This window comes from Protopterus annectens, chromosome 9.part0 (genome assembly GCF_019279795.1).
Source record: "Protopterus annectens isolate FY-2018-M chromosome 9.part0, PAN1.0, whole genome shotgun sequence".
Classification (NCBI taxonomy): Eukaryota; Metazoa; Chordata; order Ceratodontiformes; family Protopteridae; genus Protopterus; species Protopterus annectens.
In genome coordinates, this window is record NC_056743.1 from 326116239 (window position 1) to 326134142 (window position 17904).

Genomic DNA, 17904 nt, shown 5'->3' on the forward strand with positions numbered 1-17904 from the left:
TATGTATATATATATATATATATATATATATATATATATATTATATATCTATCTATATATATATATATATATATATATATATATATATATATATATATCTATATATATATATATATATATATATATATATATATTTAGAGAGGGAGAGATAGATAGAGCTGGCATAGAGTAAGAATTTAAAATGCTAGCTGTGACAATTAATGATGTCTTAAAATGTACTATATACTGACTACAGCTATTTATAAATGGGGAAAATAGCATTTAGTCATAAGGTTGATTATACATTAAAAAGTTAATGTTGCATCACATAAAAAATAAGCTTATAGATCTAGATGGGGAGATTAAAATTAAAGTGGAGAGACGTGGCAGGGAACAGTTGGAATAACAGACTAAATTGTTACCATGTCCTGGCTGGAAGAGTGCATTGAAGAAGTACATGAATTCTAAATGTGAGAAAAATGAAAAAAGATGTAAAGGAGAAGGAAATAAAGACTCAGACCATCTGTATTCAGTTAGAAAGGTAGTGACGGGGAAGCAGATAGAGGAGCCGTAGAAAGAGAAAGGAATATGTGGTGTTACATGTTACAGTATGTAGGGGAACGGTGCAACAGTGACAGGACTGTGTGAAACCTTGGGAATACATACAGCAACAGTAGTAGTAATGTTACATGCAGGGATGGGAAACGGCAAAAGTAGTAGGGAGGTGGTACGGGGGATAGTTTATGAAGGAGCAGTTCTGGGGGCAAGCTTTTACAGCATGGGTAAATTGCAAAAACAGATAAGAGAAACACAGTGGAGAGAAAAGAAAAGTAGTCAAGTAGATAGCAGGTGTGAAAGGGTAGAAGGGAAAGGTCAGACAAGAGATGTGTTTTAATTGTTTATGTTTTTAAGCGTTTTGTAGGGTACATTTTCTTTCCTTTTTTTTCTTTTCTCCTCCTCTTCCTGTAGCTGACCACCAGTTGCTTTTCTTGTTCACTGGGTGTACCAGATCTGTTTTAGTCTCCACTGGGCTCAAATTGACACCACTTCTGGAGCCAGTGAGGAGATCAAGGATAATGCTGCAGCTATATATCTGCTAGGAGGTGTAGCCTAACACCCAGTATCCCCACAACAACCTTTGTGAGCTCCATATACTTGCTTGATAGGTGCATGTGAGTTTCTATGCACATTCAGACTTCAGCTAAGTGGTATTAAAGGGTATACCTGCTTGCAGCATAGACCCTGACAAGTTCTTCATGCTGCTATACATTGCAACAAGCCTAAACTGCCTCCCTTCTCCCAGGATGGATGAGCCAATGTTGCCAATCACTCCCACTCCCCCCAACCTGCACTGCCCCTCCAATGCACATGCTGCTAGTTGAACATGGGTTATCTGGGTCATAGTAAAGGTGCCATGGTCCACTTGCAGGGTGTATTCTCATTCAATGTACATGTATGTGTTTAGCCTACTAAGTGAGGGTATAAAAACTTTCAAACTCCCTACTAACACAGCAATCAATGACTCCCATGCAAAGGAGTAAATGCCTATATAGGGCATTTGTGTAAACAAATGTATAGACTCAGCTGTACCTATCAGGATCAAAATCAGGTCCTCATGACAAAAAACAGGCCACCCCGGTGGACCACAAGTATAAACAGGTTATATAACAAAGGAAGAAACTGTTATACAAAAACAAGAGGGAACTTACTCCGTAGAGGAAGAATACCCTCCACAGCTTGAACAAGCAAATCAGTTATCTTATAAAGTCCTCTAAAGCTAATTACAAGGCTAAATTAGCATCTATAGCTAAAGACAATAATAAGGATTTCTTTAGCTATGCCTGAAATCTTAAAGGGAATGCCCAGCTATGTGCCGAAATGATTGTGGATGGTACCACTCACTGAAACTGAAGATATTGTCAATCTGCTGACGGACAGATGTGACACAAATTTCACCCCCCTATTTCCTCACCAGACATACTCCAAAGCAACCATGTTACCAATCCACTACCTAGCATCTCCAAAGAGCAGGTCATATCCGTCCTCTCTAAGGCCTAAAACACGGGCTCCACGGGACTAGATAACATCCCAGGCTGCTCACTAAACAATCAAAAACAAGACCTAACAGAACCATTTGGCACTCTCTTCAGAAATAGCCTGAGCAGTGGCTTTATTCCACCAGAGTGGAGAACAGCAACAGTAATCCCCTTACACAAAAGGCATCTATAAACCTACCCTGAGAACTATAAACCCATAAGTCTAACCAATCTTATCTGCAAGGCCATGGAAAGAATCATCATGGACCTTATTGACAAGGCCATGGTGAGCTGCGAACTCTTGACCTGACCCATTTTGACTTTGTTAAGGGCATGTCTTCCTTATTAAAACTGGTAGACTTTTTTGAGAATGTCACCAAAGCCCTGGATGAGGGCAAAGGAGTACATACTGCCTGTCTTGACTTAGCCAAGGCTTTCAACACAGCCCCCCACTCAGGTATCATTGAGAAACTTTCCCAGATGGAGATTAACCCTGGCATCACTGTATGGGTAGTAAACTGGTTGGGGATTGCACTGCCACCATTAGACTTGTTACCAGTGGTGTACCACAGAGATCTGTGTTGGGCCCTCTACTGTTTAGAATCTACTTCTCGGACATCAAAGCGAAAGTAGATGGCCTGTGGCTTACCAAGTTTGCAGATGACTGCAAACTAGGTGCAATCATTGAATTCCCCAACGATGTTAACATATTACAAAAGGGGCTAACCTAGACTAATGGTTGTTACCAGAGCCATGGACTAAAACTAAATGCAAACAATGCTTCATTATCCCCATTGGCAAAGTAGTAGCCCCTGCAAATTACATTATAGATAGCACCCCATAAGTTCAAACACAGTAGTGAGAGACTTGAGAACACAAGTTGGTAGCAATCTAAACTTCAATCACCATGTGTACACATTGGTAAGGAACGCCTTTTACGTTGCACATCTCATAGGCAAGGGCATCGCATCCAAGGTAAAGATGGTCTAACTCCTATATACTCAACCATCATCAGATCCCCAGTTGAGTACAGTGCTCCCTTTTGTATGTACCTCACCAGACACCTGCAGCAGCTGGAGATACCACAGAGGTTTCTAACCAAGAAATTTTAGGGCCTCCAAAACATGACCCATGAGGAAAGACTGAAAGCCCTGTCTGTGTACTCTGTATCCTACAAGCTGCTGAGAGACAACCTGTGCCTTGGCCTACAGAGTGATCTCTGACCCTGCCCTAATGGAAATGCTGCATGTCTGCAAATCAAATGGGACAAGAGTCACTCGCTCCAGGGATCTCAACCTAAACGTGACATAAACAGAACATGCTGGAGTGACATATATGTCTCCCAGAGATTTCTACTCCTCTGGAATAAACTCCCACATCATGTGAAGCAGAGCTCCTCAATGACCCTATTTAATAGCAACCTTGACAACTGGATTGGAGACCATAAGTTCACAGTGGGGGTAGCACCTATGGCCCTCATGGACAGGGGTAGACGGTGCTAATCATTGATTCACTCTGCTAACAGTGACCCTCTAACCATGATCATCCAGGGATCAAGGATATTACATGGCTAGGCTTGTAAAGGCCCTAGGGCCATTGACCTGGTAATCTCATATGAGCAAGCATATGTGTGCATGTGTCTGTGAAGAACGTTATGTGAAAATATCAGCTTTATGTACATTGCTTGCTTGACAGGTTAATCCAGTTACATTAATAGTTAATTACTTTAGTGCTTAAAGTATATCAAATTATTCTACTGAATTTGTGCAATTTGTCATATACATGGGATGGAGAGCTGCTATGTTTCCATGACCTATTTATAGAAGAGCAACTGTTGGGCAGAGAACTTTAACCTAAAAAGACCTGCTAATTTATTGACCTATGTCTTTAAGAATAATGTTCATATGAATGGCATAGGAGGGATTCTGATGAACACAGACACTTATGGATTTCCATGAAGAAATTACCTTATAGTTATTTTGAGCTTAAGTAATTCCGAAAAAATATGTCTGTTGTCCATCATGTCTTGTTTTCCAAATAGTACAACTATTTTTCTTTTTCTAATCATATACTAATCTGGTAGTACGTATGCTCTCTTAGATTAGAGTATGTAAACCTTTTTCAATTTGTGTACGTTTTTACATGGGTAAGGGGAGTTAAGTAAATACTACACATAGTAGAGTAGGTATGTATGTATGTATGTATGTATGCATTTATTTATTTATTTGTTTACTATCAATTGGTTAACCAGGTAGACCCACCAGACATGATTATGGTTTCTTTTCAGGGGTGACCTGGGAAAACTGACTTTTAAAGTGATTTGTTGAGAGACACACAGTGGGAAAATGGAGAATGACAAAACAATCTCAGGGATACAGAATAAAACTCCTCAACACCTCACATGACCCTCTGTGCCAAACTGCTAGATACATCATTGGTGCATTTTTTCACTTTTGGTTAATAGAAATATTAGTGGTCCAAGGAGTGAGCCCTATGGAAGACCACTGTTTACTGGGGTGGCTTTGCAGTATCTGTTTTGTCATGTTACAACTGTTTTCCTCTATACAAGCATGTGACTGGAGTACCAAGTTTGCACTTGTCAACTCATTCTTTTTGCAATCTTCTTACTCTAGTAGTTTGTGATGCATATTGTCACAGGTCTCTGTGCAATTCGGAGAGTTTGCTGTCACACACTATTTTTTTTCACAGCAGGGTAGAAATTATGGGTTTGAGTTTGGTGATAGAAATGTTTTGTTTCCAGACCTTTATAAATAGTTATTGATTTACAGGCAAGCTTGATCACAAAATAAAGAGAACACCAAAGTGATCTGTATTACTATTAAGACTATGATTTGAACTAAAAGTACATTTTGCAAATCCATCTAAGTTAGTATTAATCTGATTTTGCATCATTCTTTTTCAGTTAAACCTATCTGTTTATTAGTTTTTGTTATGACACTCACTCTATGTTCAGTTACTTATGCTTATATTTGTTGTGTTAGGCAGGTAAATTTGACATCATTCCAACAATGACAACCATAGGTTCAGGAATCGGAATATTTGGAGTGGTAAGTTGTAGTTTATAGTTTTATTGTTACATACAAAGGAACATACTGACAAGACGTAATTACTAAATGCATTTATGTTCATTTACTATACATAAAACTGCTATTCAATGTAGCATAGAGAGTGTGTGTGTGTGTGTGTGTGTGTGTGTGTGTGTGTGTGTGTGTGTGTGTGTGTGTGTGTGTGTGTGTGTGTGTGTGTGTGTGTGTGTGTGTGTGTGTGTGTGTGTGTGTGTGTGTGAGTGTGTTTGTGTGGAGTGGGGTTAGTAGGAAGAAGTCTATAGTTTCAGCAGAATGTATTTTTCGAGGCTAAGCTGTAAATAAACCAACAAGTATGGGAAAGATTTCTCTCTCCAGGCATATCTTATATTTTTCTGCTAAGCAGTCTGCTAGAATGAACACAGCTTCCATTGCAGAAATTAAATAAACACACAGTTTTCAATCATTATTTTGTTAGAATAGTAGCAGCATTAAATTTCTCTTCATAATACATTCTAACAGATGATCTGTACGCTGATTACTTAAATGCTATTTAAATTCTGTGCAGCCATGCATAGTTTAACCACTGTACATTAGAGACTGCCTACCAAAAGAGGTGCAGCTGCCCAATCCACTGCAAAGTGAGAAAAGCCTCAACGAATGAGCAAACATACAATGGCCCTACAAATGGCTATTACTTGGCCATGCAATATTAGGGGAGGAGTTACGCATGTCTAACTGACCATGCAAAGAAAATGATTACACGGAGCAAGTGCTAGGATTTGAGTATATTTCCTGTTGTCCTTTGAGTGACCCAGTGCACTTACAAGCACAAGGGGGAACTGATGGCAAACAAGATGTAGAATAAGCAGATTCATGGCAAGAGAAAGAAGTTCAAAGAATATAAACTCAGCTCTAGGATGACCTCATCCTAAAGTGGTTAGTGTAGAATATAAACTCAGGTCTAGGTTAACCTCATCCTAATGTGGTTAGCGTAGAATAATAAACTCAGCTCTAGGATGATCTCATCCTAACATGGTTAGTATAGAATATAAAATCAGCTCTAGGATGACCTTATCCAAATGTGGTTAGTGTAGAATATAAACTCAGCTCTAGGATGACCCCATCGTAATGTGGTTAGTGTAGAATAATAAACTCAGCTCTAGGATGAGCTCATCCTAACATGGTTAGTATAGAATATAAACTCATTTCTAGGATGAACATGGTTAGTATAGAAGATAAACTTAGCTCTAGGATAACCTCATCCTAACATGGTTAGCATAGAATATAAACTCATCTCTAGGATGAACATGGTTAGTATAGAATATAAACTCAGCTCTAGGATGACCTTATTCTAACATGGTTAGTGTAGAATATAAACTCAGCTGTAGGATGACCTCGTCCTAATGTGGTTAGTGTAGAATATAAACTCAGCTCTAGGATGACCCCGTCCTAACGTGGTTAGTGTAGAATAATAAACTCAGCTCCAGGATGACCTCATCCTAACATGGTTAGTATGGTATGTTTAAACTGTTGGCTTTACCATGGATCTAAGAGATGATACTGAATACACTTCTATCAAAAGCTGCTAGGTTAAACAAAAAAAGTATTGCTCCCACTATGGGAGTCTAGGTTTGGACAGTTCCTAAGCCCTAAACAAGGTTGTGAGTCATCTTCTGTAAACAAGACTCACAGACATTCACTTCCACTAAACTAACCCACTCAAAGTAATGTTTTTGGAACAAGACTAGTTTTGGAAATGTAAAAAAAAGAACTTTTTTTGGGGGGGGGGGGTGGAGTGTGTTATATTGCACTCCACTACGCAGGATGTTTTGCTCCTGTATGTTTCCTACTTAATCTAGTCTAAATTCACTATATATCAGTGAATGTTTCACTCTTTATAGCAGTGTCTACTATAACAATCAACCCCGTAAAACACACACAAGGGAAAACTGTTTTTTTTGGTCAGTTTACAAAATGGAAAACATAGTTCACACAAGTTGTAAATGTGTTTTTTTTTCAACCCAAACAATCACATTCTACTTTCCTAAAACAAGTGTTAGTGAATGTCTCTTTGATGAATTGTCTGACTACTCCTAAACATCACACCGAGCACTGACAGTGACTGTTGGTCACAGGATAATTGTAAATACTTTACATACTGCCTACGTAAAGAAATGGGTGGAGGCTTAAACAGATGCTAGCTGAACAAGTTGCAGTAATTTATTAGAAACAGTTTATTTTATATATATAAAAAAATAGGAGTGTTTCTCTCTCTCTCTCTCTCTCTCTCTCTCTGTGTGTTAGCCTGCCTAGAAAAAGCATCTTGTTAGGCCTTAGATCCACACTACACTGACTGTTTTGTATCACATTGTTGTTTATTCAGTATATGATGTTTTCTGCACCTGAAAAATTACTGCCTTGCCTGGTTATTGCAGTGGATGCACTACTAACTGAGAAACTGTGAAATGTTTACAGATAGGCCTAGTCTTAAGAAAAAGTAGTCAGCCCTTTACTTCTGTGGGGAGAGTATGTGTGTGTGTGTGTGTGTGTGTGTGTGTGTGTGTGTGTGTGTGTGTGTGTGTGTGTGTGTGTGTGTGTGAGTGTATGTATGTGTGGGGGGAGTGACAGACCCAGTTTGCTACAGCACTTGTGACTGGGTATCATTGGGTATGGTTACCAGCTTATACTGAACAGATTTCACCTAGTACAGGTTAACTTCTCAGTGTATATTGTTTTCCAGGACAGCAGTCAATTGTTCAAGCACTGTATGGTAAAGATTAAGGACAGATGTTGTTTGTGGAACAAAAGGGACAGTAAAGGATGAATATAGGCTGAAACTGGATATATATATCTTGCAGTGAGGTTCAACACAACCCAAGCCTGCCAGCAGAGCAATAACTACTTGTTACTAATTTTATTTTTTTTCTATTCTTGACTGCTGTCATGGGGCAAACACACTGACATGATTGCGTTTTTTTTTTTGGAAAGCTACTTCTTACCCACAGTGGGATGGCATAGGGAGTGAGATTGCAATGCCCTCCCCTGTGCTATTAGATTGTAATCCCATTTTCTTAGAATGGAAGGAGTGAGAAATACTATCAAGTTTGAGAATACTTAGTAAAAATGCCAGTAACTTTTTGTAGTGAATCTTAAAATATTTATTTCCTACTTATGTGTTACACCAACTATAAAGAGGTCTTACAAAAAGATAAAAAAGTAACTGAAATAACATAGCCATTTTTAGAAGTGATATTTTTTGAACATCAGGTTCTGTCTTCCTTTCTTCTCTCAGTCAGCCAGTGTCATATTTGCTGGCTTACGAAACTCAGCTAATCAGTGACATTTATCATTTTTTCACTTACCTGGTGGGTTGAACCCCACTGGGGGTCTCACGTCTGGCTCCAAGCACCCAGATGCCTGATGGTGACCTGCTCCAAAGAAAGTGTCAGGTGGGGAGTTTGACTGGAGTGGTACAACTGTCAAAGATAATGCAGGTATCCTAAGGTGAGCTCAGGGAGGACAGAAAGCTTCCGTGGAGCAGAAGGGCAAAAACTCACTTGATTTTGATTGTCAATATGAATATAGGCCATGAAACCAGCACCTCATGATCCGTCTGTCTTTTAGGGTTTTAAGCAGGAGGTGTTAGAAAAGTTAGCACAGGGATAACTGGATTGTGCAGGCCAAGTGTTCATAGCAATGTTGCTTTTTGATCCTTCAATACTGGTTCTTCCCATCATTGTGAATCAGAATTCATAAAGCTTTGGATTGTTCTCCCACTAATAGAGAACATGAGCTGTGGTTTAGACCATCATGAGACAGGTTAGTTATACCCTGCTACTGCTTATGTGTTGTGGTAATAGTAATTCTACTCAGTACGAGAGGAACTGTAGGTTCAGACATTTGGTGTATGTATTCGGCTGATAGTGGTTATCAGGTTTATCCACTTTCACACTGCAAAAGGCTTAAAAGACCCCAGGGAATGGAAAGACTATGTAAATGTATATCTGCATGTGTCTTAAGTGATAATTCAATATAGGTGTTAAAAAGAGACATCGAAAACAAGCTTTTCCTGACATTTCCTTCTTGTTTGCATCACAAAGTTTTCTGCAAGGATCAATATAATACTTTTCTTTCATCATTTTTGTACCATCTTTTCTTTATTTATATCATTGTCCATGTCTATTCTTCTTTCATATTTCATCTCTTTCAAACTTTTTGTTTCTCTTTTCCCTTTCTTACCTGCACACATCCCACATATCCTTATAGTTTTCAAATAAAAATCATAGTATTGTGCTTTGCAGAGTCTTTTTTAACATCCAAATACATTTATTGATGTTAAGAAAACAACTGGATTTATTAAATTCACCCCCATTTCTTTTACATGATAAATTATATAGACTCTACCTATGTATGATAACTTTTCTAAAATGAATGTGTATAACATAGATACCCTTTTTTCTAGGGACAACTCAAACACTCTCCTCCAATCTATTAACTTCTGTATTTCATTTAGGACTCCTCTCCATTGTTCTATTACTTTCTAAACGTTATCCCTACATTTTAATTTCCCATCTAATAAAATAAAGTCCTGCAATTCTTACCAATTCTCCAAAACCCTTACTTTTTGACTTATTTAACTATAATCTACCCACACTTTGTTTTGTTTTGAAAATTACCTTTCATCCAATGTTTGTTCATGGCTACTAAAACAATGCCTCTGCATTTGCTAACATAGATGGTACATTTTCCCTTCCTTTACTTTCCATCTACCATCTTCTGACTGTTATCTGCATGTCTGTGTAACCACATTTGCTGCATCACGTACAACCACATGCTCAATAGACAGTCCTGCTTTACTCCTCTTCCCTGTCTTATATTTTTTCCTACCCATCAATTCACCATCACAGCCACACAAAAAAATTCATAAATTGCGCTCATTATCCATCTTATTTTCCCTAGTTCGTATTCCTTTAAAAAGTTCTAGGTTTTTCTGTGATCAATGCTATCCAATGCCTTAACTGCTACATCTCCTTCTCCTTCCCCCTTAGCTGCACACTCAATCACTTCTTTAATCATCAACATTTCAGTTACTGTTTTCCCAGTAATACCATACACCCCTTTATACATTTCTTCTTTCGTAACATTCAGTATTCTTTTCTGAATCATCTTCATAAATATTTATAGTCAGTATTCCCATTTGTTACTTCTCCCCATTCCCATTTTTACATATAAGTTTCATGACTCTTTAATACATTCCACCGTCCAGTCATTCAGTGTTTCCAAAACGCCATTCTTTTCATTATCTGTTATTTCTTTAAAAACTGAACCCTAATTTGTCAGGAATAAGATTCTACTTTACCTTACTTTATAAAATCTGGCAACTCTTTACTCTAGATTCATTCTTCCAATTCTTACAGTATCCCCCTTTTCATCTTCTTTACTTTCCATACACTCCATCTTATATATTTTTTTTTGTGCATAGTCTGTACATACCTTTCAATTATATCCATAATTCTCTCTTGTTTATAATTTAACTGTCCTTCTCCATCCTTCATTACATTAATTTTTTCTCATTATATTCCAGGTTCTTACCTAAAAGAAATAAGCTTATTTTTCCTTTCAAATGAGTTTGTCTAAATATCATTCTTTCCATATTTCTGTATTATATTGATATACTTTCTTTTCTTCTTCAAGACTCCAACTATCTCCACTATTCTGCCACAAATGTCTTTGTTTTTTTATATATATATATGTCATCTTTCCCTTTTTACATTGCACTGTCTCTACTTTTAGCTAGATTTTTTAAAACTTTTCTTTAACCACCATCTACCACTTTGTTAGACTTCCATAAAATGGCTTTATCATCACCTGTGAAGCAGAGTCCATCCCTAACCCAATTCAAGTGCAACTTGGACAATTGGATGGGAAACCGGAAATTAATTCCTGGTTTGGCACCTATTTGTCTAATGGTCACAGGTAACCTTTAAATGGTTCATCTCCCAGGCCCATGCTTACACTTATCAAGGGTATCAGAACTTGTCAGAGATTTGGAATGCATGCTTAGGCTTAAAAAGACTGTTGTGGTAGTTAGCCTAGTAAGCACCTATGAACCAACCTTCCCACAACTGCCCATTACTTTTTTAAGGCATTCCTTTCCTACATTGTCTCTGTTAATCTGTTTAACCCTTTTCTTTTGTTGCATTTTTATTCTTTCCACATGGTCCTATGATCTGAAAACCTTGCTTTTCAAATTCCATCTCTTATTTCTCCCATGTTATCTGAAAACAATAAATAATCAATCTCTCTTTAAAGTAAAATCCTCTAATAAGTATATTCTATCTCTTTACCCGTTCTTACCCTTCCATTATTTACTATCTCTCTGATCATTTTTGCATATTGTACTATATCCCTTACTCCTTTCTTAAATTGCAGTTAAAATCTTCTACCAGCATAACAAAAATATCTACTATCCTATAATGTTGAATTTCCTCCAACATTTTTTCCTTCATTTACATTTGTATATGCTACCACTATTCTAAGCAGCTTCTGCTCCATTCTAAAATCATACACTAAAACTCCCCCTGACACTATCATCATTGTATCTAATATTAAATAATATTGCATTACATCAACATGATCACTCTATATAGTCCACACCACTTTTCTTTTCCACATCATCTCAGATTTCATCTTTTTCCAGATGTTCTTCGTGTTTCACTGTTGCAGTCATCACATTTGGGTTATCTGCCTGCAGGTAGCCCTCAGCCGGCCTGAATACCAGAGTCTTTGGATTTCTGTGTTGGATGCTGTCGCTTCTTCCATGACATCAGGTCATCAGGGGTATAAAACATGCAGCCGGCACCATTACGTCAGTCTTTCTTGCCATGCGGTGCCCGAAGCAGAAGCAGTTTGCAAGTGCAGGTCGGCCAACTCCTGAAATTTTTGTTTTTGAGTTTCAGACCTGAAGTCTTCAAAAAGATAAGTACCCCATTGAGGATCCTTTTTTCTTGCTCTAACCGATGTCAGAAAAAATTAACAATTGTATTGCCTGTGGAAAGCAGATACCTCATAGAGATTTTCATTCTGACTGCGTCACCTGTTTAGGCCTAGACCAAGATGTCCCTCGCTGTTGGTTTTGTGCCTTGTTTAACGCCTAAACTATTCATCATCGGGCTATTTTTGTAGCTAAATACTTTTGTTCTCGATCTCTGTACTCTGAAATGGCTTCGTTAAGCCATCCGACTACCAATCTTCCAAAAAAATGCAAGGATAAAGACAGAGACAGACCGCATAGGTCCAAAACTGCCGACGATACTTCCAATAAGCTAGTCGCCAGTCCGATGGTACTCAGTGAGGCGCTTTCGCAGCCCCTGATAGTACAGATTTGCAGGGCTATACTGAGACCCATTCAGAGTCCGATATGCCACGAGATGCTTCTTCGACTATGGAACTCGCAGATGGGTCTGGAGCCACTGTGCAATCACTGGCTTCTGAGGGTGTATTCAGGCCTACTGATTTTCATATCAAACTGACAACTTAGTTTCAAGCTAAGCATACCAAATTCCTCAGGCTTAAAGCTCACACTAAGCCTAGAAAACCGATGACCAAAGTGCATTCTCAGGCCCATATGTCTCAAAAACAAATGCTTAGAATGGCTGAAGACCTTATTACCTTAATTAGAAGCCAGCCTTCCCCCTCTAAGAGACCTAGAACTGATTTTCTTTCTGATTCTTCTGATCAGGAATCTGATATTTCTGCTCCTTCCGATTACCAGGATTTGCCCTTATCTACTTATGAGGATTCTGATGCAGAGGATTCCATTCCCTCTGCTTCCCCTTCAGAAGATTTTTCTTTTGGTGAAACCTTGCATACCCTTAGGGAGCATTTCTGCTGGGAAAGCCAGGACTATTCTCAGTCCAAAAAGAGACTTAGGGAATTGCCTTAACACAGGCCTCTAGCTATCCCTCCTGTTCTGGAGATTGTAGATGATGTTTTCTTGGAATCCAGCCTTACCCCAGACACTTTGCCTCCAGCTCCCAGGAAACCTGACGTACTACAGAGCACCTGACTCTCACAAATTCCTTTTCAAGAATCCTACTGCGGATCCAGAGACCATTTCCCAAGGACCAAAAGGCATTAAATCTACTACTGCCAAAATTCCTACCCCTTCTGATAGGGATTCTAGAGCTTTAGACAGATGGGGTAAGAAGGTATATACTTCTGCTACGCTGGCCATTAGAGCTTTAAATTGCCAGTTTCATATGTTAAAGTATCAGCAGCATATTATGGGATTAATTAAACAGAAAATGATGTTGATTCCTGACTGTGCTGAACACAAAGATTTACAAGAGTTAATGCATTCTGCTGACCAAGTAGGTAAACATACTTTGCAATGTGGTTTTGATGCTTTAGAAGCATCTTGCAGTGCTGCTCTCACTGGGACTGTATTTAGAAGGCATGCTTGGCTTAAGGAACAAAACTTGCCAGGTCATGTTAAAGCTAAATTACTGGATGCACCCTTACACCAAGAGCGCCTTTTTGGCAACAAAGCAGAAGAAGTCCTCAAAAGGATGGAGGAAAAAGCGAAATCTATGCAAACTGTTAAAGATTTCTTACAAGTACAGCCACCTAGATTCAGTAGGCATTGGCCTTCAAAGAACTGGTCCTTTCCAGTCCCTTCCAGGCCTTCTCAGTCCAAACCCAGGAGCAGCAGACCACCAAGACTTCAGTCTCAGGCTATGCACAGATCTAAGCAGTAGGGGGCTCCCACTTCCAAAGCAGGGAGTAGTAAGCCACCCCCCTATGGAAAAACAGCACAATGACTTATCGCCCTGCATGCAAAAAACTGGGAACTCATTACCCAAGACAAATGGGTTTTAAACACAGTTTCCCTAGGATACAGATTCCACTTCCACTCACTCCCAACCCCAAGTGGATGGCCAGACCTCCCCCGAAACCAGTGGGTGGAGGCCCAAAAACAAGTGCTCTCTCTCCACAGTATCAGGGCTATTCAACCTGTCCCAGCAGAACACAGGGAACAAGGTTTTTATTTAAGGCTTTTTTTGGTTCCCAGAAAAGTAAACTCCTGGCATCCTATCCTGGACCTTTCTATTCTCAACACCTTTCTGGTGGTTCCAAAATTCAAAATGCTAACTCTTCAGTAGCTTCTTCCTTTGCTAGCCAAGGATGCCTGGATGGCAACTCTAGACTTAAAAGAAGCTTACCTGCACATCCCAATAAGGGAATCCTGCAGAAAATTACTATGCTTCAGAGCATGCACTGTCAGTTCTCTGCACTTCCCTTTGGCTTATCTACTGCACCCAGGCTGTTCACAAAGTGCCTAGCTCCTGCCGTTGCATTTTGCAGGCAGAGAAATATTCAGATTTACCCATACGTGGATGATTGCGTGATTCAGGCAGAGAGTCAGGACTTGCTACTTCAGCACCTGGCATTTGTAAAGAGACTTCTAACTTCACTGGGGTACATCAACGAGAAGAAACCACACCAAGTACCCTGCCAACAGATTGTATTCCTAGGAGCAAGCTTGAACACAGCTTCCCAGATGGCATTCCTCACTCCAGAGAAACAAGTTCATTTGACAACCTACTTCAAACTACTGGCCAGAAAAATCCAGCTATCTGCAAGGAAAATCCTGCAAGCCATGGGGTTCATGGCCTCTTGCATACTGTTAATTCCATATGCAAGACTGCATATGAGGAAACTTCAATGGTATCTAAAAAGTCTATGGTGTCAGCATTCTCAGGACCTGGAAACTGATTCCTATTATTCCTTGTCTAGTGGCAGAGTTCTTTTGGTGGGCAGAGGCGTGCTATCACAACAAGGGACTACCTTTCACTCTACCCCCTGCCACCCAAACCCTAACAACAGATGCATCAGATTATGCATGGGGGGCTCACATGGCAGGGCAGTGCATTCAAGGCAAATGGAACCCAAAACAGATGCACCTGCATATCAATCAAAAAGAAATGTTAGCTGTACAGAATGCTCTGACAGCCTTCAGAGACCTTATTCTTCCAGGACAACTATTGGTAAAGACAGACAACACTATAGTTATGTGGTACATAAACAAGCAGGGTAGATCCCATTCCTACTCACTCTGCAGACTAGCCATGGCTCTGTGGAACACAGCCTTGATCTACCAAGTGAACATACAAGCTCAATTCCTGCCAGGCAAACTAAATTCACTGGCAGACGACTTAAGCAGAAATGTCATGGACCCACACGAATGGAAACTGGAACCCAAAATATTCAAGCTCTTGAGGAACAAATGGGGGGTACCAGAGGTAGACCTGTTTGCCTCTCCTCAGAACTACCAATTGAACAAATTCTGCACCAGAACTCCCCACAGTCAAGCTTGGAAAGTGGATGCCCTGTCCTTTACCAGGGAAAGCCTCTCAGTTTATGCCTTTCCCTCTCTGCCTCTTCTCTCGAAGGTTCTACTAAAGATCAAACAGGACATGCCAAGGACAAAATAGATTGCACCAGACTGGCCATGCCAGCACTGGTACCCCCTTTTGCGCAGTCTGACAGTGCTACAACCTTGGCACCTGCCTCAAACCCCTTCCCTGCTGTCCCAGCAGGTGGGCCAGATTCTGCACCCTCAGTTTCAAACCCTGAACCTTGCAGCCTGGCTAATTCCCTGACCTCACCTCCAGCAACCCTCAGTAAGCAGGTGCTGGATGTCATTCTTGAGGCAAGGAGGCCTAGTACTAGAAAATCCTATTCAGAAAAATGGAAAATGGAAAAGATACTGTTCCGGGCTCTGGGGATGTGCACAACGGTGCCCAGCTTACCTCATATTCTAGATTATTTAACAGAAATGCTCCACAAGGGCCTATCCTTCTCGTCAATTAAGATTCATGCCTCTGCCCTATCAGCACATTATAATACTGAGCCACCACTCTTCTCTCATCCCCTGCTAAAACAATTCCTTAGAGGGGCCACAAATTTAAGACCCCCCAGGAGGGTTCCCACTCCAGCCTGGGACCTTAACTTTGTATTGGAAAAACAGCAGAGTTGAAATTCCTTTCTTGGAAAACAGCTTTACTTCTAGCCATCACTTCAGCAAAAAGAGTGTCTGAACTGCAGGCTCTCAAGGCAGTGGAACCCTTTATTATCTTCCATGCGGACAGGGTTTCTCTCAGGACTAATCCATCCTTTATGCCCAAGGTGGTGTTTAGTGTGGCTCTAAACCAGTCCATTCATTTGCCTACTTTTTTCTGTAATCCTCAGAATAAAGGGGAAAGAATAATGCATTCTCTGGATGTACACAGACAGCTTAAATTCTATTTGGACAGGACTAAGCCTCTCAGAAAATCTGACCAGCTGCTAGTTAGCTTTCCGCAGGGGCAGAGGGGAAGGCCATTTCAAAGCAAACCATTTCCAAATGGATAGCACTTTGCATCCATTTCTGCTACTAACACCACAGGGGATAAGAACACATTCCACCAGGGCTACATCTACCTCTACTGCATTCCTCAGAGGAGTCCCTACCAGGGACATCCTGGAAGCTGCAACCTGGAGCTCTGTACATACTTTCACCAAGCACTACCACCTGCCTATCTTTTATAAATCCAAAGCTGGATTTGCTACAGCAGTCTTACAGGGCCTTATTGCTAGCCCTAATGCTCTTTAACTACCTCCACCCTTCCTTAGCTTTGGAAATCAACCCAAATGGGGTGACTGCAACAGTGAAACACGAAGAACATAGTACGGTTGTGTACACTTACCATAAATGTAGATGTTCAAGTGTATTCACTGTTGCAGTCCTGGTTGCCCTCCCACCAGCCCCCTGACTTCTCTTGACTTTTACCTTTCCTCCTTGTTTGGCATATATTATATCATGTGTATTTGCTCTTTGCTGGGGGTATTCCATACCATATAATTGCTTCCTATTGTGGAGGCACCTGACATCTGGGGCAAGAAAAACTGACGTAATGGCGTCGGCTGCATGTTTTATACCCCTGACGACCTGACGTCATGGAAGAAGTGACAGCATCCGACACAGAAATTCGAAGACTCTGGTATTCAGGCCAGCTGAGGGCTACCTGCAGGCAGGATAACCCAAATGTGATGACTGCAACAGTGAATACACTCAAACATCTACATTTATGGTAAGTGTACACAACTGTACTTTCTCGATACGTCTTATAACCAACAAATTACTCCTGCAACAATTTTAACATCATTCAAACATCATTCTTCCAATATCACTCTTTGTGCTATTCACATTCATAGATGCTATAGTTACATTAACCTTTTTTCCTTTTTAGCATTTTTCAATGTATCTTCAGGTTTTTTCTCCCGCCTCTCCCCCAATCCCTCTCCTCCAAAAGATCCTCTCACCTCTTTTCTGACTCAGAACTGTCATCTAGCTCATCCTCTACGTTTTCTTTTTCTAATAATCCAAACCTTTTTCCATCTCCATATCTGTTTGTGATTCATTGATTAATTTCTGGACTTCATCTAATGCATTTTTCTATATTTGCACTTTGTTGTTCTTTAACCCTTCATCTTTTCATCAGTCTCTTCTGTCCTTTCTTACATAAGAACTTGTCTTCCCCTCATTTTCCTCATTTTCTCTTCTTTCATTAATTAATGAGTCATCAAACTAGAAATATTCCTCCGTTCAACAGAAAAAAACATGGTTTACTTGCTTTTTTTTTTCTGGAATGCCCAAACTCTCCACACTGCCTGCACCTTCTGTTTCTACAGTCTTGGATTAAATGTGGTTACCCCCCCCCACACACACACACACACACACACTTCAAATGAATAAAGCAAACATGCTTTCTTGCTGTCCCACTACTTAATTCTCCTTT

At 40.0% G+C, this 17904-nt stretch overlaps 1 protein-coding gene across 3 annotated transcripts in view; it reads left to right on the forward strand.

Annotated features, from left to right (window-relative positions):
• Positions 1–17904, forward strand: part of P2RX1 (purinergic receptor P2X 1) — an 834383-nt gene that overhangs the window by 595645 nt on the left and 220834 nt on the right. For all 3 annotated transcript variants that reach the window (XM_044082908.1, XM_044082906.1, XM_044082907.1), the window contains one exon: positions 5018–5083. In XM_044082908.1, coding sequence (XP_043938843.1) covers positions 5018–5083 — 66 coding nt within the window. The remainder of the gene's footprint in view (positions 1–5017; positions 5084–17904) is intronic.